The 21,935-nt window shown below is 46.5% G+C and overlaps 1 protein-coding gene across 13 annotated transcripts in view; it reads left to right on the forward strand.

Annotated features, from left to right (window-relative positions):
* TCF7L2 (transcription factor 7 like 2) overlaps positions 1-21,935 on the forward strand; it is a 185,481-nt gene that overhangs the window by 45,568 nt on the left and 117,978 nt on the right. For 3 of the 13 annotated variants that reach the window (XM_011231860.3, XM_034663291.1, XM_034663292.1), the window contains exon 2: positions 20,179-20,280. In XM_011231860.3, coding sequence (XP_011230162.1) covers positions 20,188-20,280 — 93 coding nt within the window. In that variant the 5' untranslated portion in view covers positions 20,179-20,187. Of the gene's footprint in view, positions 1-11,669; positions 11,909-20,178; positions 20,281-21,935 lie in introns of those variants that run through there. The other 10 variants (XM_019805785.2, XM_019805791.2, XM_019805807.2 and 7 more) reach the window with 7 other exon arrangements.

Consider the following 21,935-nt stretch of genomic DNA (forward strand, 5'->3'; position numbering starts at 1 on the left):
ACGTATGTCTGCTGTACCTGAACAGTTTCTCATAGAAACCCTGGATTTAGTTTATAAGCCTTTCCTAAACCACGAGGGATTTGAGTCCCACAGAGTAGTACTATCTGGGGCAGGGTCTGAGACCTTTCTGAATGATTTCCTCCATGAGCCAGGCGTGACTGCTCTGATGAAGGATCCTGTGCGGTGGGTGGAAGCAGGCATTATTCCATTTTACCCATGAGGAAGCAGAGAAATTACCCACTGATGGAGCGGGAGCGAAGTGTCCTATGTTCCTCATTCTTCCTCGGGCGTACTTTTCAGCCTTGCACACAGTCTCCTTTGCAGGCTGGACTATTGTGACTGAGATACCTTTAAATGGAAATTCTCAGGGGAACTTTGCTCCCCTTGGCTGGAGCCTGACTGGAAGGAGGAGGGGGCAGAGGGCTCTTTTGGATGTGGGAAGGCTGGCCACCTGGGGACACCTTCTGTGGTCACTGTGGACTCTCTCCCTTCTACCCAATGCCCTCCTGCTTGGAGGGCCTGCACCTTGCAGAATCAACTGAAAACATAGTCATTTCTGTCCTAGTTACCTTCTTTCTCAGAAAGAGGATAGAAGAAACATCTTTTTATTGAGTCGCGTGCTGGGCCTATTAATTGGTTTCTTTATTTTTTACTGTGGCTTTGCAAATGGAGTTATGTTTATATTCATTTTACAGATGAGAAACCTGAGTTCCAGAGAGGGTCCCTGTAGATCTTTGTTCTTTAAAATGCATCTTCTTTGCAAACCAAGAAATTGAGTGTATTTAAGAGAACTGGAGAGAGCTGATTAAGATGACATTTGGGTCATCAATGCATGGTTATGGAGGGGGCCCAGTGGTTGGGTGATGGATGAACTTACTGGTCACTAAGAGACACTGAAAAATTTAATTCCTTCCACTAGAGTCCATCTCCCCTTACTGTCGAGGAAACAAATGCATTTATATCATCAGTGGAGGTGAAGATTACACTAGCTATGGGAGTGTTGCATCAGAGCCTGGCACATAGCAGGTGCTCAGTAAAGTTACGAGAGGAGGTGAAAGGGCCCTCTCTGAGATGTGTTGCCCTGTTGTTGTTCTTTTTGTCCTTTAGGCTTGGAGAATGCTGGAATGGGCAGTGAAGTGTCCTCTCAGACCCTTGACATGTTTGTTCAAGTGGGGATGGGTGGAAGGCTGCTGGCCAGAGACTCGGCCACCCCTGCATGCTTTGACCTGAGTCGTTCCTTACTTAGTACCTTGCTGGGGTGGACAGCCAGGCGTCTGTTTTCCTTTAGTGTAACTTCCTGTGCACCTAGTCCTTGCCAGCTGCAGGGCTCGGAGCTGGAGCTAGAGGTGAGCAGGACATGACCTTGGGAGGCAGCTGTGAGAACCAGGAAGTGGAGGACAGTTATTATGGGTGTGATGGTGGAAATCTGAACGGCGGCCAGATGGGACACAGGAGTGAGACTAGGTTTCTGGGGCCAGTGGGATAGAACACTTGAAATCCCGGCAAACCCGAACGGGCTCCTCTCTGCGACCGAATCACCTTGGAAGAAGTCCTCACGAGGGACAGGAGGAAACCATGTCTCTGGTTTGTTAGAAAAGCTCACGAGGGGTTTTAGAGGCCTCTGTGTCCCTTTGGGGAAGCGAATGCAGTACTCCACCCAAGCAAACCTAATTGAGGTTCCATAACTAAATTTAAATGTCACCAAGCATGGTAACCCTTTTCATGGTATACAGAATTATACATAGTTATGCATCGTTTTAGACATAGTTATACAGATAATTTGCGGAAAAATATATTTTCTTTAAACACTTTAAGGGGCATGTGGGTGGCATAGTTGATTAAGCGTCTGACTCTTGGTTTCGGCTCGGAGCGTGATCTCAGGATCATGAGCTCGAGCCCTGCGTTGGGCTCTGTCCTGGTCATGGAGTCTACTTAAGATTCTCTCCCTCTCCCTCTGCCCCTCCCGCCCTGCTTTCTCTCTCTCTCAAAAAAAAAAAAATTTTTTTTTATACTTTAAGATTAAAATAATGTATTAGAAAGTATAAAGCAACAGGAAAGAATTGTCTGTAATTCCACTACCTAGAGGAAAGCATTGCTAAAAAGGTGGCTGATTTTTCTCCTTTTAAAAGTGGTAAACAGACGAGTAGTTTGGATATATTGACTTCAGGTGTGCATTGCGGTCACATGGGCAGCCAACATTTTTTCTTGTGGATTTCAGCCAGGCTTGACACCTGCCCCTGAACGAAAAGCAAACTACTGCCTTATTTGTCTGACGGATTAACAGTGGACACACCGAGGGAGGCACATTCTCGTTATGTTAAAGATTTGACAGCCCTGAGCCACTCGGGTGGTTTCTTTGTTGTGACTTTGGAGCTAGTGGTGGGCTGGAACGTTACCTTTGCCCTTCTTTAAAATCAAGAATAATAGGTGGTGAGTGGAGGGATGCCTCTTAAAATGTTGAGAAGTGCTGTGGCCCGAGGATAAGCTTTTTAGAAGTTAGTATGTGTATTGTGTTGTTTTAACTAATGAGTCTTCTGGTCCTGAGGATAATGAGGTCAGCGAGGGCAGCGATGTTGCCTTACCCCTCACCCGAGGGTCACTGTCACCCAGAACGTGCCTGGCCTATTCCGGAGGCCTGGGGACACTTCTTTGATTGACATGGGGCTTGGAAGCCAGATGGCAGGGGCCGCCATGCTGATGGGGAGCCCGCGGAGAAGTTGGTGGGTGTCATCATGGGGGCATGCCTCACTGCCTCCCCGACCCTCGCCGCTTTCCCCGATGTGGATCCAGCCTCTACCTAGAGCTGTGTGCTTCTCTGTCCTGCCTGGAAGTGCAAGCATCCTGCACAGCTGAGCACCCCTTACCCCCACCCCTTCCTCCTCCTGTCCCTCTAGGGCTGGAGGGCTCAGTTGCTTCTACCTGATGGGGGTGTGCTTTGCTGAGACTGTGCGAATACCTCGTTCCTAGTGGCAGTGGGGCCACTGGATATAGGGGCGGGGTGCATTCGTATAATAATAACATGTGGTTTTATATTTCCCATTATATTTTATAGTCGAAGTGCTTTTCAGATACCTTACTATTATCTTCATTTTATAGATCTATGAACTAGGGCTAGTTTTGGGAGATGGGAGGGGGATGGGGGGACAGAGGGAAGGAAGTCAATTTTGAATGACTCCCGAGGCTCTGCGGGAAGCTGCCAAGTAGTTAGATATTGTTTAATGGAATTTGTGCATCCACCCGGTGAGGTGGGGTGGAGAGAAATTATTTTACAATAGCTGGAGGTCAGGGAGCAGAAGTCTCTGCCCACTGTCACCCAGCGAGTGGGGCGAGAGCTGGGAATTTTCACACAGGTCACCTGACTCTTGGGCTCTGTGATCTTTCTCTTCTGTCTAGTACCCAGCATAGTGCCCGGCAAAGAGCCGGCATCAATAAATATTTGTTGAATGCTAAATGAGGCTTAAAGAGACCATTCACGCTTGGCACAGGGGCACAGGGGAGACAAGCGTGTTTCCTGCCCTCATAACCTTCACTTCCAAATCGCGTGACCTTGGGCTGCTTGCCTAAGCTCTCCCAGCTCAGTTTCCTGAGATGTCATCTGAAAAATGGGTAAAGGACGTAGCTGAGGGCATTTCCTGTAGTAAGATCTCACCTGTGACGTGGTTTCAACTACTTACTGTTTTCTTTTTAACTTTCCAACCACACAGTTTCCCCCTTTTCCCTTCCGCCTCCTGGAATATCAGTTTATGATGACAGACTGTCGAGTCGGAGGACAATGAGAAAAGCATTTGTGATACTATAGCCCAGATCACCAGTGGGACGGATAGGAGCTTCGTAATGACCCCGACAGTGGTCCCAAGGGCTGCCATTTGCTGAGTGGCTTACCGTATGCTAGGTGCTGCTCCACGCCGCTATCTGTAGTCAGGATTTGGCAACAACTCTGATTGGAAGAGCTGCTGTTAGCTTCTGTTTCATAGAAGAAGAAACTGAAGTTCAAGGTGGTGAAGTAACCTGGCCAAGGCCTCTGAGGAAGTAGGTGGTGTTCTGGGATTCAAACCCCAGAACTGGTTTGACTTCCCACTCTTGGAACCATAGTTAAAACTTTCCTCTCCACGTGTGTTTGTTCTGGGCATTTCCATATCTCGTTTGCAGCCTGCACTTTTGCTTTGCTCATTCTCCGAGTACGTGGTCAGTGCAGGAATCCATGCTGACGTGGGATAGAACCAGCAGGTGGAGATGGTCCCCAAACAGGGTGCCAAGTACTTGGCTGACCGTTGTTTTACTGCCTGATGGTGGTAAGCCAGGGGCACCAGGGAGTTCTATGAATTTCCTTTTCCCAACTGTCTTATCCTTCTTTAGGTGGTGTTTTTAACAGGCGAGGTTTTAAATCTTAAAGAAAAAAGGAAATCGTGACATAGCCTGGGAGAAAAGTGGCAGTGTTTTTTTGAGGTTTTTTTTTTTTTTTTTTTTTTTTTTTTTTTTTTTTTTTTTTTGNTTTTTTTTTTTTTTTGTCTTCTTCATTTTTCTTTGGTGCACGTGTAAAACCTCTTTGGGATGATGATTCCCTGTGCTTTTTTTGGTAGCCTTTAAGCAGCTGCTGCTGTGTTCACCCTAATGCCTTGCCACCCCCTGATTTGTGTACCAGCTTGTGCCTTGTGTGTCTGCTTTTTGCAGAGTATGCGGGGCAAGAATCAGAATTCTGCTGAGGTTGCAGACCTTTAAGAAAGATCTTTAAGTTTGTGGGCCAGTCAGAGGGGAGAGGGTTGCAGTGACTTAGAACAGCAGGCCTGAGGCTAAGCCTTGGTATACCTAAAGGGAGACCAGACGTATGGGGGGGTGGCAACTGTAGTTATAGGAAAATCCCAGAAGACTAGGAGTGAGTGAATTGAAGGGAGGGGTGGGGAGAGGCGAGCCTGGTTAACTAGGGATGTTTTTGGTCAGTTTGCTTTACTTCAGGGTAAGTGTTTATTTCTCTTTAAGCAATGGATAATACACATACCTGGGATATACTTTTTTGGATGATTTAGAATCATGCAGTATCTCAAGGAATTTTATTCTGATGATACTGATTATATTAATGGCAATATAATAGTCAGCTAATAACATAATAGCTGGCATTTACTCAGCGCTTGCCATATGCCAGGCACCGTGCCAAGCATCTGATCCCTGAAGAGCTCCGAGAGGTGGATGTTTATGTATATTCCCATTTTACAGAGAAGGAAACCAGTGCTCAGAGAGGTGATGTCATTTGCCTAAGCTTACCCTGCTTTTAAAATGGTCAGCTCTGATATTCTCTCTTAATGAACCCAGTTCTTTTGGGTGTCAGCACTTCGGCACATAGGAGGCACTCAATAAATATTTTGATGATGAATGGAGTTCTGGAGCTGGGGTTCGAACCTGGGTCTGAGTTGCCTCGAGATGTGATCTGAAAACTTGGTCTGAATGCACGCAGCCCCCACAAACTCCTACTTTGCTGCTTGGGGTCCTCACAGTAGTCGATAGAATTAACTCAGTGGGGACTCAGTCGTCCCGAGGGGAAGGAGCAGGGGGGCCTTGTGGAGGCCAGAGCATGGCTCCTGGGTATTTCCTGGGCATGGGGACATAAAAGGCATAGCATGAACTGTCGATTCAAGACGGTTTGCTGAATTAGCATTTTCCCTCTCTGATGGTGGCAGTGTGTGATTCGCTTTGTGGCCGTGGATCTGCAGAGCGAAGGGGGCTGAATTCTGGAAGACCCTTTGGTTGGGAGGACTGTGTGTTTACCTGTCCCTGGGCAGAGCCTGAGCGGGACTTGATGCGGTTGGCTTCCTTCATTCAGGTGTTTGGGAAACTTCAGACACCCAGACTTGAATTCTCTGCCAGGGTGGGGGATATAAAGGGAGGGAGGAGGGATATATTTAAAATAGCTGAATGAATAATTTCTTACTTTCCCATTTATGTGTGGAGAGTAATGGCAGGTTGTGTCAGCGGGTCTGTTCATTGGGCACCCAACTTGGGCCATCTGTTAACTTAGTGCATTTGCTTACAGGAATCCCACACTTCTCTTTTCTCCCTTTGTACGTCCAGCCGGGAGATGGCTCCCTCCTCGACCACGAACCCCATCAGTCTTCTGTCGCACACGTCAAGCCAGGCCTCATTTGTAGTGCGTACGCTACTAATCACTCCTGTGCATATATTGAGAAGAAGGTCCCACTGTTGTCCCTATGTTATTTTCCTCACTTTGCATGCAAGGGCTGGTTGCATAGAGAGGTGAAGCCATTTGTCCAAGGCCCCAGAAGCACGAAGCCACAGATCCTGGGTTTGAACCTAGGCACTCCAGCTCCTGCTCCTGCTCCTGGCCTCTTAACCATTCTGGGGCACCACCTTGGTCTGAATTAGTGAGGTTTTAAGTTTATTTTTAACTAACCTTCTTCTAGAACCTTCTGTCAGCCAGCTCCACAATGGGGTGATAACATGGTGACCTTTGTCCGTAGGGTAGCTCAGCATGGAAGACTGTGCTCAGGAGCTGGTTAGATGGGTAGAGAGACCTTAACTTAGTTTTTCCCCTTGACTACCTAGCTCTTCCCTGGGACTGAGTCCTCTTTGAGCTGAATCTTTCTGCCTCCTTGAAGATCTGCCTACCTTCTGCATCTTTCCGCTGCTGTCAAAAGACTTGAGACCTGAAATTCCATCTCCTGGGTCCCTGGGAGCTCTAGAAGTGCAGATGTCCAGGTTCTGTGGTCAGGGCTGGTTGGGATTACAAATAAACCAAAGCCTGGGAAACTCTCTTGCTATTAATAGTGCAGACCTTCGGGGGAGGGGATCACCAAACTTGATGCTGTTGGAATTGATTTTCCTGTCCAGATGACATAGTAATGAGCTAAGTGGTTAGCTTCAGATCGTTACTGTTCCTTCCCAAGTCAGGTTCTTGAAAGACTAAAACCACGAAAGCAGAGAACAAGTTTGTTTGGAGAGGCACGGTGGCCCTGTCGAGAGAAGGGAGGCGGGCCTGCACGTGGGAGATGAAGGTGGTGCCCCCTTCAGAATGAGTAGTATTGTCTAATTCTGTTTCTTCAATTGCTGTCCCCCTACCCCCCTTTTTTGCAATAGGAATTTGATTTGTTGTCTGGATTTTTGATGGTATTTCTGTCTTCTCCGTGCCTTTGGGTTATTTCAGAAAGTTTCTCTCCCAGTCCGGAATGTGTCAGCAAGAGTGCTGTCAACCACTCTGCAGGGAGAAAAGCCTCGCATAAAACAACCCTAAGATCCCTGTCACCTCAGATCACCCACGTTGATCCTAACAGCCATTGTTCTGCCCTTTGCTTCTTGGCATGTGCTGGTCACTGTATGTGTACAATTAAAAACACAAAGCGGCCCTCTCTTGTCCGAAGGGTCTGGAATATCCCGGTGTTTCGGAGGAGACGTTGGAAGTGGACAGAACTGTGTTTCCTTCCCCAAGTGAGGTTATTGTGCTCAAAATATCTCCTGGTAGTTTATTAAAGGAAACCACAGGATGGGGTCAGAGGCAGTCTCCTAGCTTGCCTCTTCTTTCTAGATCGTTCTCCCCAGTCAGCTCACCCCCAGGTGGCATGCTGTCCCTGGGGGGAGGGAGGGGTGGCCAGTGCCGGGGCGGGGTGGGGGNGCCTCTTCTTTCTAGATCGTTCTCCCCAGTCAGCTCACCCCCAGGTGGCATGCTGTCGGGTGGGGGGTGGGGGGCTGCTTCTCTGCCCTGGCCTCGAGTTAGAGCAACGCGGCCTCCTGATGGCCCATCCGCACTCGTCTCTGCGGGGCGTTAGGAAGGAATTTGGGGTGTGGAGTTCCGTGAGTGACTAGGATTAGGCCAGTCGGGTCTGCAGTCAGACGAGAAGTGTGTGGGCAAAGAGAACTATTGTGTGAGGCTCCTTGGGACAGAAAGCCCGCCTTCATCTTTTACTGTGCCTAATGGACAATTGAGACATTCAGCTTATGTCTGAAAGGAAAGTGGGCCGGAATGGTCTAGCAGACCTCCCAGACGAAGGCTTGTAGGAGAAGCAAATACAGACAAGGATTACCAACAGGGGAAACAACCAGGGCAGAGTCCTGGGAGAGAATGTTTATTTCCTTGCTCTCTAGGAGGGATTTGGAAAGAGCCGTAATCCTGGGTTAGGAGTAATTTGTTACAGCAAGATGATACTTGAGTGGCAGGCCGCTTCTGGCTGAGGCAGCAAGACTGGTGTGCAGGGGGGTGGGGGGCCTCCAGAAGGTCAGCCTCACTAAATCTTCACCCTGGCTCGGGGGCTGTTCCTCCCCAAGCAAAACGAACCGAGGCGCTGCTGACCTTTTGGCTTCCCGAGGGTAGCATTACGAAGCATCTCCACATGCTTGTCACAGCCAGCCTGGGACAATAAAAATTTGGACAGGGAGACCTTGCCGGAGCCACCGACCTCTTTCAAATGTGACAAGGGGAAACAAAAATAAAAGGGAACTGCAGCGCGCGGTTCACATGTTTCAGTTGGAGTTGGAGGACAGGAGCCGAGGTCTGTCTTGCATTTTTGTTCCCAAGTCGACGGACTGAAAGCACATTAATTGGTTGCTTGTTGACTGCCAAGACTTGCGTTGTCTTTTGTTGTTGTGGAACAGGGGGGAAAGAAACAGGACGGACTCGGAGGAGAACCGATTCAGAGAAATCCCGAGTCTTGAGAGCCGCTGGCTGTGGAGAAAGAAAGGGCTCTTTTAGAGTTCCTGATTTTAGTATCTGCTGCAATCATGCTGATTCATGGATTTTAAAGAACTCTTCCAGGTCACCAGGACCCTGTTACTCTCTGGCTTTGTGTCCTCAAAGGTCATCTCTAACCGTCGGTAGACCTGTGACTTCTGGCTTTTAACTCCCCCGTGCAGTTGGAGGGAGAAATAGCAACTCTTAACTGTCCTGTCCATTTACACAGCATATCCTCTGGGGTTGGAAAAAATGGTGAAGGCCTTAGGGAGACTCTGGGAAAGTGATTCCATGCCCATTTTGGAGCTAGGGAAACTGAGGCGCAAAGCTGTCGTGGCCTGCCTGAAGCCACAGGGTGATGGGGAATGGACTCTTCAGGGTTCAGGTTTCTGTGGACTTAAGTGCTCCCCTCTGTCTGGTTTGCCTTGAAACAGTTATCAGTCACTTCGGTTGCTGTCTGCTGTGTCTCCTTGGCACATTTCATCTGGGGCGTGCTGTGTTCTTTCCAGCTTTCGTGAGTCTTGGCCTTCCCCTGCCATTGGAATGGTCCCTTCCCAAGATCCCGCACCAGCCAGTCACATTTGGAAGTTGCTTGTTTCCCAAGAAGCTTTGGAGGGTCAGATTTTTCTTTAAAGAGTAGGTTTGCTCACCTGTTTTTTTGGTTCATTCTTTAGGCATTATGGCACGGTGGGTGGAGTCTGTGCCTACGTGACCCTGTGCTCTCCCCACCCCTTTGTCTTTGAAATGAGCCTGATAACCATCAAGTGACTTGGTGCATTTTTTTGTAATCCGCTTTAAAAATCAAGATGTAATTCACATACCATTAAATTTACCCGTTCAAAGTATACAATTTGGCGCATTTTAGTATATTCACAGCGTGTGCAAATGTCACCACTGTCTATTTCCAGAACAGTTTCGTCGCCCCCAAAAGAAACTCTGTACCCAGTAGTTATCACTCCCCATCTCTCCTTCTGCCTAGTCCCTGGCAATCACTAATTTAATCTCTGTCTCTATGGATTTGCCTATTCTGGGTATTTCATATAAGAGGAATCCTACAATATGTGACCTTTTTGGTCTGCCTTCTTGAAGTTAGCATTGTGTTTCCAAGGTCATCCTTGTTGTAGCATGTGTCGGTATTCACTTGTTTTTATTGCCAAATAATATTCCATTGTATGGATAAGACCACCATTTACTGACCCGTTCATCAGCCGAGACTTGATGTGCTCTTATCCCAATAGACCCCATATTTGCTGAGCTCCCAGTGACATCCACTTGCCACTCCCTATCTTCCAGCTTATTTTCCTGGTCTGTAGGTGCCTGTGTCCCCTTGGGCATGCATGTAGACAAGCAGGTGGTAACTAACGCATTCCAATCAACTGGACTGTACTTGGCTTTTTGATAAGAAGCGCTGATAAAAAAAAAAAATGTGACCAAAGTAGGTCGTCTTTGGTCTGTCTCTTAAGATGAGGTTCCTCCAGTGGCATGCGGGCATTCGTTACCTGTCAGCTACCACAGCAGGCCGTGGGGAAGGAGTTTGCGCTACTGTGTCTGGGGGTTGACGACGGACCACCTGTTTGAGCAGGGCAGGAGGGCGAGGGCTTCTGCTCTCATGTTCTTCCAGTGGCTTTGTGTCCTCTGACCTGTGGCTCAGGGACTTGGGGGCTTTTGGCAGGGCTGTCGTTGGCTTGGGATCCACACGGCTCTCTGTGGGGACCTGGATCTTGAGGCTGCCTGAAGACTCTGCCATGGCTAGTCCTGGGTGGCTCTGGGTCATGCTGGAGCGACACTGTCTCTGAGGCAGACACCGTCTGTTTGTCCCCGTGTGTCTACTTTGCCCACCCTCCCATTGTTCATTCTACTCTGTCTCTAAGAGATTTTAAGAGTCCTAGCCTGAAAATACTAGAACTCTACATTCTGGTTCAGAATCGCTTGTAACTGTGGGACTAAGTCACTTCATTTCTCTCTGCTTTTCTTAACTTTTATTTATTTCCTAAAGACTTATTTCTTTATTTTAGAGGGAGAGCGAGAGTGAGCGGGAGGGACAGAGGCAGAGGGAGAGGGAGAGAGAGAATCCCAAGCAGACTCCTCACTGAGCGTGGAGCCCGACTTGGGGCACGATCCCACAGCCCTGAGATCACGACCAGAGCCGAAACCAAGAGTGGGATGCTTAACCGAAGGTGGCACCCAGGTGCCCCTGCGTTTCTTCACTTTTAAAATGGGTTTGGAGGTTATCTGCTTTGACCACTTAAAAAAGATGGAGTGACAATCAATGTAGAAGTTGAAAAGAACGGTTGAGAAAGTAAGGTGGAACCTTCAAATAGACAACGTGCTTATTATTGATACTGCCCTGAAACTAATAGTCTGTGCTAAGTACTGATCATCAGGGTCACATGACAAGTTGGGGGAAAAAATTACAGACCCTTGGGCCCCCTCCCAGATAGTTGGATTTAGCCGGTCCAGAGTGGGTCAGGAGGAAAGTCTCGCTAAACAGACCAGCAAGGTGTAGGAACTGTAGGACCATGTTACCATCATGAATTAAATCTTTCTTTATAATATTTCTACTTCTTGTGTTAGTCCCTGTACCATTGACTAGCTTATTGTCCCATTGACTGGTTCTTAGGTGACTGCTCTAGGCCTCAGTTTCTAGTCCACACTGGACACAGAGTGTGCGCTTTGTAAATGCTGCAGGAATCTGTGTGTTAGAAGAGAAAGGAACTTTCAAGCTAATTTCCTTCCCTTCCCTTCCCTTCCCTTCCCTTCCCTTCCCTTCCCTTCCCTTCCCTTCTTTCCTTTCCTTTCCTGTCCTTTCCTCTGTCCTTCCTTCCTTCCTTCCTTCCTTCCTTCCTTCCTTCCTTCCTTCCCTTTTCTTTCTTTCTTCCTCCCTCCCTCCCTCCCTCTCTTCTTTCCTTTCTTTCTTGTAATGAATTTCAGAATGCCTGTTCGATTTTTTTTTCTTTTAGTCATAGAAAATAGACCGTGGATTACCTCTGTTGTATGTCTCTTCCAAGCAGGCAAGCAAGTGGGTATATAGGTGAGGGGAGGCTAGGTTATGCTGTAGCAACGAACATCTCCTGAATCGCAGTGGAGTGTATGAAACTCTTACTTACTGACTGGAATGCGTATCTATCACTGGTACTTTTGAGACTCTGCTCTGTTCTCTCCATCTGGGTCAAAGGCTGGTGGAGAAGCCACCTTCTCACGTGCTCTGCGTCATCTCGGCAGAGGAAAACCACACTGGTAAGTAAGCGCTGCAGGCCAGATGCAACACGTGTCCTAACTCATCAGCTGAACGACGCACAGGAGCCCACCGCACCATTACGTGGGCCAGGAAGGACACAGTCCTATTGTACACAAAGTGTGCTTACTTACTCCCTCACTCCCAAAGTCCTATCCAGTCCTGGCGTGCAGCTGAAATTCTAGGATCTCTAGTGGCGTGTGGTAGTCTTTTTAATTTTTTTCCCCCAAATTTTTATTTAAATTCTAGTTAGTGAACATGCAGTATAGTACTGTTTTCAGGAGGAGAATTTAGTGATTCATTGAGTGATTCATTGCTTACAGACTTAGGCCCAGAGTGAGGAAGAGGTGGCACAGTGACGAAGCAAAGTGATTGTCCAGATAGTGGCAGAAGTGGGTCTGGAAAGTGGGTTTCTGGACCCTTTCTCCCTCTTGTGCTACCCCAGGAACACACAGCCATGATTTTCAGAGTGACTTTTTCAGGAGGGTGGAAAGAAGGCGGCCCAGCTCCCAGCCCAAGAGGGGCCTAGCTGGGTTTGAGAGGAAGGGCCTGGTGAAATTCTATCCAGCTGTGCTTCCCTGAACTGCCAAACCATAGCCTCCCGGCAAAACCACTGACCTAGGAAATGCAAAAATATCTCAGGAACAGGGGTATTGAATAGCTGGTGAGAGAAAAAGTTTTGGTTATTGGATTTTTTGGTTTGTTATATGCTTGTTTTCCTCGGTGACCCCCTTAGTACCAGTGGCCTCAGTAGCTCTCGTAGAAATAATTTTCTAGTCGCTTTGGAAGAAAATAATTTAATGTTTGCCCAGCAACCTGGGGAGGTGGGGGAGAAGAGAGCCGGTAGGCGCTGGAGAGGCTGGTCCATTCCTTTGGGGCTGCTCCACTGTGCGGTGTTGCCTGTGAGCTCCCGGTGTGCAGACACACTGGTGGTCTGGGGGCGTGCGCACAAGAAGGCCCACTGACCCAGGGACCTCAGGCAAGCTGGGTCTGGGTTGTACGGGCTTAGTTGCAACTTCCTGCTCATTTATTTTATAGGATTATAGTGAATGTGGTTTTGAACTCTAAAGTACTCCCTAAATGTGAAACGATGCTGTTATGATGCTTTGGATTGTTACGATGAGGAAGAAAAAGGTAGCTGCAAGAATTTCATTTAAAAATCCTGTAGCTGGGGCACCTGGGTGGCACAGCAGTTAAGCGTCTGCCTTCGGCTCAGGGCGTGATCCTGGCGTTATGGGATCGAGCCCCACATCAGGCTCCTCCGCTATGAGCCTGCTTTTTCCTCTCCCACTCCCCCTGCTTGTGTTCCCTCTCTCGCTGGCTGTCTCTATCTCTGTCTAATAAATAAATAAAATCTTAAAAAAAAAATCCTGTAGCAACCAACTCCTAGAGATAGAAGGCAGAGCTATTAAATTGTTGTTTTACACTATGACCGGATTCCCTGCCTTTCCCCCATATTCCTTTTATGCTGAGAAATGGATAGTGACTTTAAGGGAAACATTCCTAAGTTCCCCCACTGTGTCTGGTGTCATTAAAAACAAAAAAAAAGGAAAAATAAAATCAATCCTAGATCTTATTTCGTTTTCTTCTGTGGCCTTTTCCTTCTCCAAGTTCAGAACGTACCCAGCCTTCAAGGTCTTTGGTTTTCCTTCCTTTGGTAATATAGTGTATACTCACTTATGCTATACCCCAACTAGCCACAATCGCGTGTTCCTGATTTTCTTTTTCTGTACAGTCACACTTTACGGGCAAATAATGCCTCTTTAACTGGAGCCTCTATCTTAGGCTCTTATGTGGATTTTTCAAAAGAAGCAATTCCTGAGGGGCGCCTAGGGGGCTCAGTGGGTTAAGCATCTGCTTTTGGCTCAGGTCATGATCCCAGGGTCCTGGGATTGAGTCCCTCATCCAGCTCCCTGCTCGATGGGGAGTCTGCTTCTCTCTCTCCCTCTGGCCCTGCTCATGTTCTCTCTCTCTCTTTTGAATAAATAAATAAAATCTAAAAAAAAAAAAAAAAAGAAGAAGCAATTCCTGGGCTGTGTTTTAACCTAGAACAAAGCAACCTAATCTCCCGTACCTCCTGGATCTGCGGGACAATCGCTCAGACTGATTTTGTAACGGTGGCTGTGAGGATCCCGCAGGATTCTGATGACTTCTGGTATCATTTCACTGTTGGGTATATGCGATCCACACTAGCTTTGGGAAACCTGTTGGTACCTGTTTGATTCAGAGGGTAGGACGGAATATTAATCACAGCTTCTTATAATTTAACTACTCTGGATATATTGGGTTTCCCTGACCCCCAGGGCAGAATTACTTATTTATAGAAGATGGGCTGGATTTTCCATCTTCCAGTTCTGAGAAAAGAGATGGGTTCTGAAAAGAGAGAGCCAAACGTGTTCTTTAACAGACGGGTGTGTGTGGCTGTGACTTGAGGGCGTGTCTCTCAGCTTGAGCCCCTGAAGAAAGGCGTGCATGCCGTGGGCAATATACTTGGGCTTCCTGTTGTCTCACTCATGAGGTCTTTCCATTTTCCTCTTAGGACGAGTGGCTTCTGGTGGCCTTTTCTTTTGTAAAGTGGAGTGGTGTGAACATTACTGTCATGTCATGCTTTACCCCTTCTGGCTCGCACGTTTGTGGCAGGTCAGCATGGCCTATGATGCGGCCACACAGCTTGCGTAAATGGTCACCTCGCAGAGGAGGAGGGACTCATGGGTTTGGATGTGAGAGACCATGGCTCGTGGTCTCTAGGTTTGGGTGTTTGGACAAAATAGGGTCTTGCTGTTTTATAAGAAACACAACCTGTACGAGCTGGAGCTCGGGAGTTGGGAAGACTCCGCAGCTCTGGTCTGTCATGAGGATGGTTTCCCATGACTTTGAATTCTTGAAAAATGGATTTTCCTAGGAAGAAGCGCACCTGCTGAGAAAGCTTGGATTGAAAAGGCCGTTTTTGTTGTTGTTGTTTTGTACTTAGGTCAAGGATGCCCATCTACCAGGCAAGCGTGGGGAGCAAGGCCTTCGCAGTGTTTAAAATCAGTCCTTTTCTGAGTGATAGGCTTTTAGTGGGGCCTAGTTTTCCAGAAGAGGCCAGTTTCATCCCTGTGTAGCAGTCTGTTCAGACCCCATGGTGGCCCCCGCCTCCCCGTCTTGCCGGAGTCCGTGGCCAATGCCATCTGTTGGGGGTGGGCAGAGTTGACACGGGGTTCATTCCAACTTTGCCATGTGTGAGAGTGGTACACACGGAAAGCCTCTGGAGAGAGGAGGTTCCGAATCTAGAAAGGTGATTCCCAGAGCACATGGGGCACATTGCCCATGACCTGCGGCGTTTCTGCCTGGTGCTCTTTCTAGATGATTTGATGACATGTGACACATTGCCAGTGTTTCCTGGGAAGTGGGTGAGAACTTTCGAACACGTGAACTTTTTCCAGTCAGAATTGCTCAGGGATTTTCAAACTTCCATTTTGGAAAGGGGGGATAGTTATTTCGGTGAGATTGTGGTCTAGTGGTTAGACCTTGTGACTGGGAGTCATGGCTGGAGAGCTCAGATTCTTTTCCAAGCTTTTCCTCCCAAACTGGAGTTTGCTAGTGACGATTCAATTCAAAACGTTGCTTTTGGACCACCGAATAATCATGTTCGGCTGTCTGGATTTTAGGCCCATCGAAGGAATGTATCCTGTCTGACACGAAATCAGGTCTTTACACATTCATTCCCTAAGCCACGGATGGCCAACTATGGCTCAGGGCCAAAGCTGTCCTGTCACCTCTTTTTGTATGGCCTGTGAGCTAAAAATGGTTTTTATTATTTTTAAATGGTTGAAAAAAGCCAAGAGAAGAAGAGTATTTCCTGACTCAGGACAGTCCTATGGAATCTATATATCAGTATCTTTAAATAAAGTTTTATTAGAACACGGCCGCGACGTGGTAGGTACATGTATTGCCCATGACTGCTTCTGTGTTACCACGGCCGAGCTGTTAGGGCCAAGACGGTATGGGTTGCAGAGCCTAAGATACATACTCTGGGCCTTTTATAGAAAAAGTTTGCCAACCCTGTCCTGAACAAGTAAGGGGATGGACTCCCCTTACCTATCCATCTGGGAGATGGACTCACTGACAGGAAGTGCTGCCGAGCTGCGTTGGTATTTTATCAGCGATGTGGGGTTTCCTGGGAACTTTGTCATCAGCATTATCGTTGGCCTCTGACTTGCCCTGTTTGTTTAGAATATTAACTTTAGTACCGGGGCCCCAACATCCGCCAGCTACATGCAGGTTCTTGGGGCAGCCTCTCCTTGTCCTCTTTGCTACTGAAGCTGGACCCACGAAGATGGGGGTGTCTTTGTTGGGCGCAGGTTCCCTCAGGCCCCCTTGTACCTGGATCCTGGAGGGGTCTTCTGATTTGGAAGATCCCTCCCCTTTTGCCTTTCCTTGTCCTTTTTTTTTTTTTTTTAAATTGGGGGAGGAGGGGGAAGAGATGTTCGAGTTGCATACCATTTTCTTTTTTTTTTGCTGACAATTTAACAGGCTTTTAAAGTGCCTTGATTCCGTTCAGACTGTTGGTTTTGTATATATTTCGAGACTTTGTCCACAGGTCTGAAGCTTAACTTAAGCTCCCTGAGACATATCATAAAATATGATTTGGGGAAAAACCCTAATGGGCCACGAGCAGAACATTAGTATTAAACAAAGGATGAAACACTTAAGCCAAGATGGCCTTATATATTTATTATTTTTGCAAAACAAGAGTTGAGCAGGACTCCATTTCAACAGTTTTCAATGCAGGAATTCCCACGGCCCCATTTGATTGCAGTTTGCTGAAAAGTTTAATGTTTTTGTAGGCAATTCATAATTTCCACGTTGAGCAGCCTGAAAGGAAGGGAGCTAGAGCCCAGTGTTGTTTTTATAGTGGGAACTTTTTTTTTCCTTCTTCCCCAAAAGGATATAAAACCGAAGTTGGACCATGGGGAAAATGCAGCGTGGCATTCCAGCCCTTTCCTAAATCCGAGATGCCTCCTCCTTCGGGTCTTCCTTTAGGACCCAACAGAATAGAATTTCCCGCTGCTTAGTGTCTCCAGGAAGGAAAAGATTTTCCTCTAGGCTATAATCGTACCTAATTTCCTTTTTCTTCCCTTTATTTATTTATTTTCCTTATTAATAAGGACCAATTGTAGAAGATGAAGGAACCTGGGAAACTCATCACTTTTGGAGGAGGTTAATAACTTCCTTTAAAAAATCCTGACATAATACTTATTTCCCCAGAAGGAACCTCGTCAGCCTGAATGCCAGTTGTTTCCAAGGGACGGGCACAGATTTGCGGGGGCCCAGCCATTCTGTGGGATCAAGTTGCACTGGGATGGAGAGGTTGAGGCTGTCACTGTGGAGTCCTTGCAAGCCAGCAGGATTGGGGCTGTCTTCCTCCACCATCTGGATTCGGTTAGCTCTCTCTGGGCAGTGGGGCCGAGTCTCATTTCCTCCAACCAGTAATGTTATATAGGCAGTGATCCTGGGCTGCCTTAACATAATTGAAAATTATGTGTATTGTAGGCTTGGAGCGCTGAAATGTAGGCTCATAAAAATAGTGGTGCAGGTAGCCTGCGGAGATTGGATATGGCACACAATGAAGCTTTTATGTAAAATAAGAATTATAAGACTCTGCGTTAATATTGCATTATGGGTATGACAGTTCTCTGGTGGGGTCCTCAGGGCAGGTCTGTCACCTTAAACAAAGCCTAAATTTCCGAATTCTATGGAGCCGGGATTTGGATGCGATCGAATTCATTTTGCAGATGGACAAAGATGGAAACCTGTCCGTTAGTCTAACCCCGCCCACTGAGGTGTAGGTGTGCGGCACTCAGCTTGGCATTTTTCCTCACGGGATTTTATGAGAGGAGAGATGACTATTGGCAGGTGTCCATTTTGGTTGGCCTCAAGGAAGTGATGCTTTTGAGTGGTTCTGACCCATGAAGCTCATATATTTATGTGGCAGGTGAGAATGGGAAGCAGCCAGGGTGAGGTGGGGCGGAATATGTTCCCACGGCCCACTGGCTTGGGTTACAGTCTGAGGGAGACCATGGAAACATTTATTACAGTGGCTCTCAACTTGGGATGCTACTGCCCCCAAAGAAGATATTTGGAAATGGCTTGATTATAAGGCTGACTGAGGCAGGGAGTGGGGTGCCTGCTGGTTTGTACTGCCTGGGAGTCCACAATCCTTAAGTGCTGGGGCAGCCTCCCCCTCCTCCCCATCCCAGATAGGACAACGCCTTCAGTTGACTGATGAAAAACTAAAGGTCCATAGAAGCAAAGGGATTTGATGCAAGGTCTTGTGGTGAGTCACCAGAACTAGGAACCAGGTTCCCTCACACAAGAGCCTACTGGGTAACAGCTCTGAGGTTGTAGAAGTGCTCTCATCTTGTACAGGTCTAGGTGGGGAGAATGGCCGTGCACTTGGGCAGGTCGCTCGTGGGCCACGGTCTTCTAGTTATAGGCTAACTGTGTTTGGTTTGAAGTCGCTGGACAGTTGTATCTTTAAGGAACCTATGGAAAGCTCTTGTGCGGTTTTGCCCTTCTGCCTTTCTGTTTCTGAGCCAACTCTTCCTTCTTTCCGGCCTGCCCTTGGCTGTCCTTTTTTTTTTTTTTTTCTGTTGAAATCTTTTTGACTTGATAAGACCTACTCTGTGCAGCCTTGCCCAGTCTCTTTTTTTTAGAAATCCTGTCTTCCTTCTTGGCATTCCCTAGGCATCATTCCCTTAGTCTCTGTCATTTCCACTACATTCTATCCAGACTTAATCTGAGTGTGAGTTGGTTCCCTCACATGGGCATAAGCTCCCTGAGGGCAGACATCTTCCTATCTCCTTAATCCTTCACAAGAAAGCTATGTACAAAGAGTTTAATTATTATTCATTGAGTAAAATTTCCCGTACAATTTATATGAGAACTAGCCATTTATTTTGTTCTGGGATCTCTGAAAAGATAAGATGGCCCCTTATATTCCCTCCAAGCGTTGAGTGGTGCATTAAGCAGTTGGCCTTCAGAGATACAAAGGCTGGCGATGTCCTTATTAAAATCTTAGTGTTGTGTCTTCAGTTTTGTTCACTTGTCTGAAGGTTTCCTGAGTATAACTGGTGTGATGTCAGCTGTGAAAGTCAAATGCCTTGGAGTTGCTTATACGTGTGCTAAGCATCTCTGTGACTGGGCAAGCTAACTTACCTCACTTTTCCTTGTTTGTACAGTAGGGAGTTAGGTCAGTTGATTGTTCAAGTCCTTCTGAAAGCTGATGTATCACTTGTGACAGATGTAGCTTCCTTTCCTTTGTGCCATGTATTTCCCACCTCAAAGAAGAGTAGAGATAGATGTCATTGGCTTATACCTTTAACTTAATTTCTCTGGTAAACTTGTGCATATTTAAGAATTTCTCGGGCCTTTTGAGATGAGCGTATAAATTGCACTGTGCCCCGTTTGTACATCTCTTCCTGAGAAGTACTTTTTTCCAAAGATTATTTATTTATTTGAGAGAGAGAGATTGAGCGAGCAGGGGGAGGGGGAGGGAGAGAATCCCAAGCAGGCTCCCCGCTGAGTGTGGAGCCCGACATGGAGCTTGATCTCAAGACCCGGAGATCATGACCTGAGCTGAGACCAAGAGTTGGACACTTAGTGGACTAAGCCACGCAGGTGCCCTGAGAAATATTTTTGTTTTAAAAGCTTTTGGGTTGGATGAGGAGTTCCGTCCTCATCTGCTCGAGTAGATTCTGCTAAAGGACAGTTGCATGTATATATACACTCAACTTTAAAGCGAAGGATGATAGGATTTTAGAAATGAAGGTCACTGAAAGCAGATCTGAATTGATGGTCTCCTAGACACCTCTGACTTGAGACTCCTGTTTTCTTTCTTCCTTTGGAGGGCCTGTGTTCTCTCCCTTCTCTTCTCTCCCGCATCTCTGTTGTTTCCCTCTAAATGAGGCAGGATTAATGAAATCATGTAATCCGAGGCAGCCTAACTTTTGAATGCAGAGACCAAACTGTAGTTGCTAGTATTGTTGATGTTCTATAAACGTACCTTTGAATGTGAGCTCTAAGGAAGGACCTATTGGTATGGCATGATTTTTCTGTTGATGTTGTTGTTATTTGCATGCTTTTAAATTTGTTCAGTGTTGTTATTTCACGTCCTTACTCCTTTTAGTTTCTCATCTGTGTATCAGGCACCCCAGGACTTACATCTTGGGATAGTGGTTTTGCATTTCTTTTCTAAATTCATTTGCCACATTTTGTTTCCTCCCTCCAGTATCTCCAAATGAAATGGCCACTGCTTGATGTCCAGGCGGGGACCCTCCAGAGCAGACAAGCCCTCAAGGATGCCCGCTCTCCGTCGCCGGCACACATTGTCGTAAGTGACCTTACAAAGGCAGTTGCTTCCTTTACTGGGGGGAGATGAAAAACATACTCTTTTGTTGGTAACAGGCCTTGTTTACCCGTTTTTCTCTCTTTAAAAATGCATATTTTTGGAATAGTCTTGGATATGGTTTATATCAGAAGATATCTATTTTCTGCTATTGGACCTTAGTGATTGTTACTCACCTGGAAATTTTCCAGATCTTCCCACCACCCCTTCCTCCTGGTGTTGGGTTAGTCCAGCCTTGTGGTCTCCAGTTAATGGGGCACTATCACCATGGTTTGGGGGAGACTGGAAATGGTGCCAAAGCAGTTTAAAAAACACAACCCCCAGGTCCTTTTCTGAAAAACTCATTTAGCGGAGGTGAGTTGCAGAACAGGGAATTAGAAAATTCAAAAGGGAAGCGCTGGATTTGAGACTTTCCCATCCCACCCTCCCCCAATTTATCTTAATTGTTGGAAAGTAATACTCTATGTTAACATCAGCAAAAGTTTATCTGGGCTGATTGACTGTAAATGGAGAGTAGAAATGAATTTGGAAAGGCTTAAGTTAAACTTAATCTGTCCATTCATGGCTTCAAGAGCCTGTGGGTTTAACATAGGAAACACTTGTTTTTAGTAGTGAGAGACTACAGCATAAAGTGTGTGTCTACATATATTTTTAATGTACTTTTGGATTTTGTAGGCTCTGAAAGTGGAATTTATAAATTAACCTCTTGAGAAGATGGCCCAGCCTTATTAGAATATTCTCTTCTGTATGCTTATATCATGAGCTGGACTTCATACTTTTAAAATAATTAATGGAAGACACATTTTTATAACGAATCTATGACAGGTAGAATTATGCAAAACATGAAATAATTCATGTATTTTTTATCCAAGTACCACAAAATGTTACCCATTAATATATTTTGCCTCTATGTTACTTGTAATTTCTAAAAATGGCAAAATGATTAAGTAGAAAAATTTTAAGACGCATTGTGTCAAATTTCAGGCTAACTGCCTCCTTACTTTGTAGCTTGCTGTAATTGAGTATATATTATTTAATGAATTATGCCTCTGTTATATGAATATTAAATATATATGTATGTGTGTGTATATATTACCAAGTGATTTATTTCCATTAAACCACGTCTCTTGAGTCATCGTGTGTGAAAATGTTCTACAAATACTTGTTATAAATGAGGCACATAGCAAGGCTGACATTTTTCCAGAAGCTTCCTCCAAGCCCGCAGTAACATGGGTGCTCATGATTACACATGCTCCTCTAATGTCAAGATTTCAGGGCTGGAAGTGATCTTAGATCATCTCGGCCCAGCCTGCTCTCAGAAAAGGAAACAGGCCCAGAGATGCCCTAAGTGAATTGCCCAATGTCACACGCTGAGTTAGTGGCCAGAGCGAGGACGGGACCCAGTTCTCGGCCCTCTTCTGGGGCCTCGTGGCATGTTCTTTCCTAAGGGAGTAACTTTTGTGTGGCTGGTTCTGTTCTGCGAACTATAAACTGGGTCATCATCAGGGACAGTGTCATAGGTGGTAAGACGCTGTTGGTTCGGGGTTCCGATTGCAGGTTTCTCTGAGAAAAGTGAATGCCATATAAAAACCATTTTAACAGTATACAAAGATTTTTAAAAAGTGCGAGAGTTACAGTGT

Source organism: Ailuropoda melanoleuca, chromosome 6 (genome assembly GCF_002007445.2).
Source record: "Ailuropoda melanoleuca isolate Jingjing chromosome 6, ASM200744v2, whole genome shotgun sequence".
NCBI classification, from domain to species: Eukaryota; Metazoa; Chordata; class Mammalia; order Carnivora; family Ursidae; genus Ailuropoda; species Ailuropoda melanoleuca.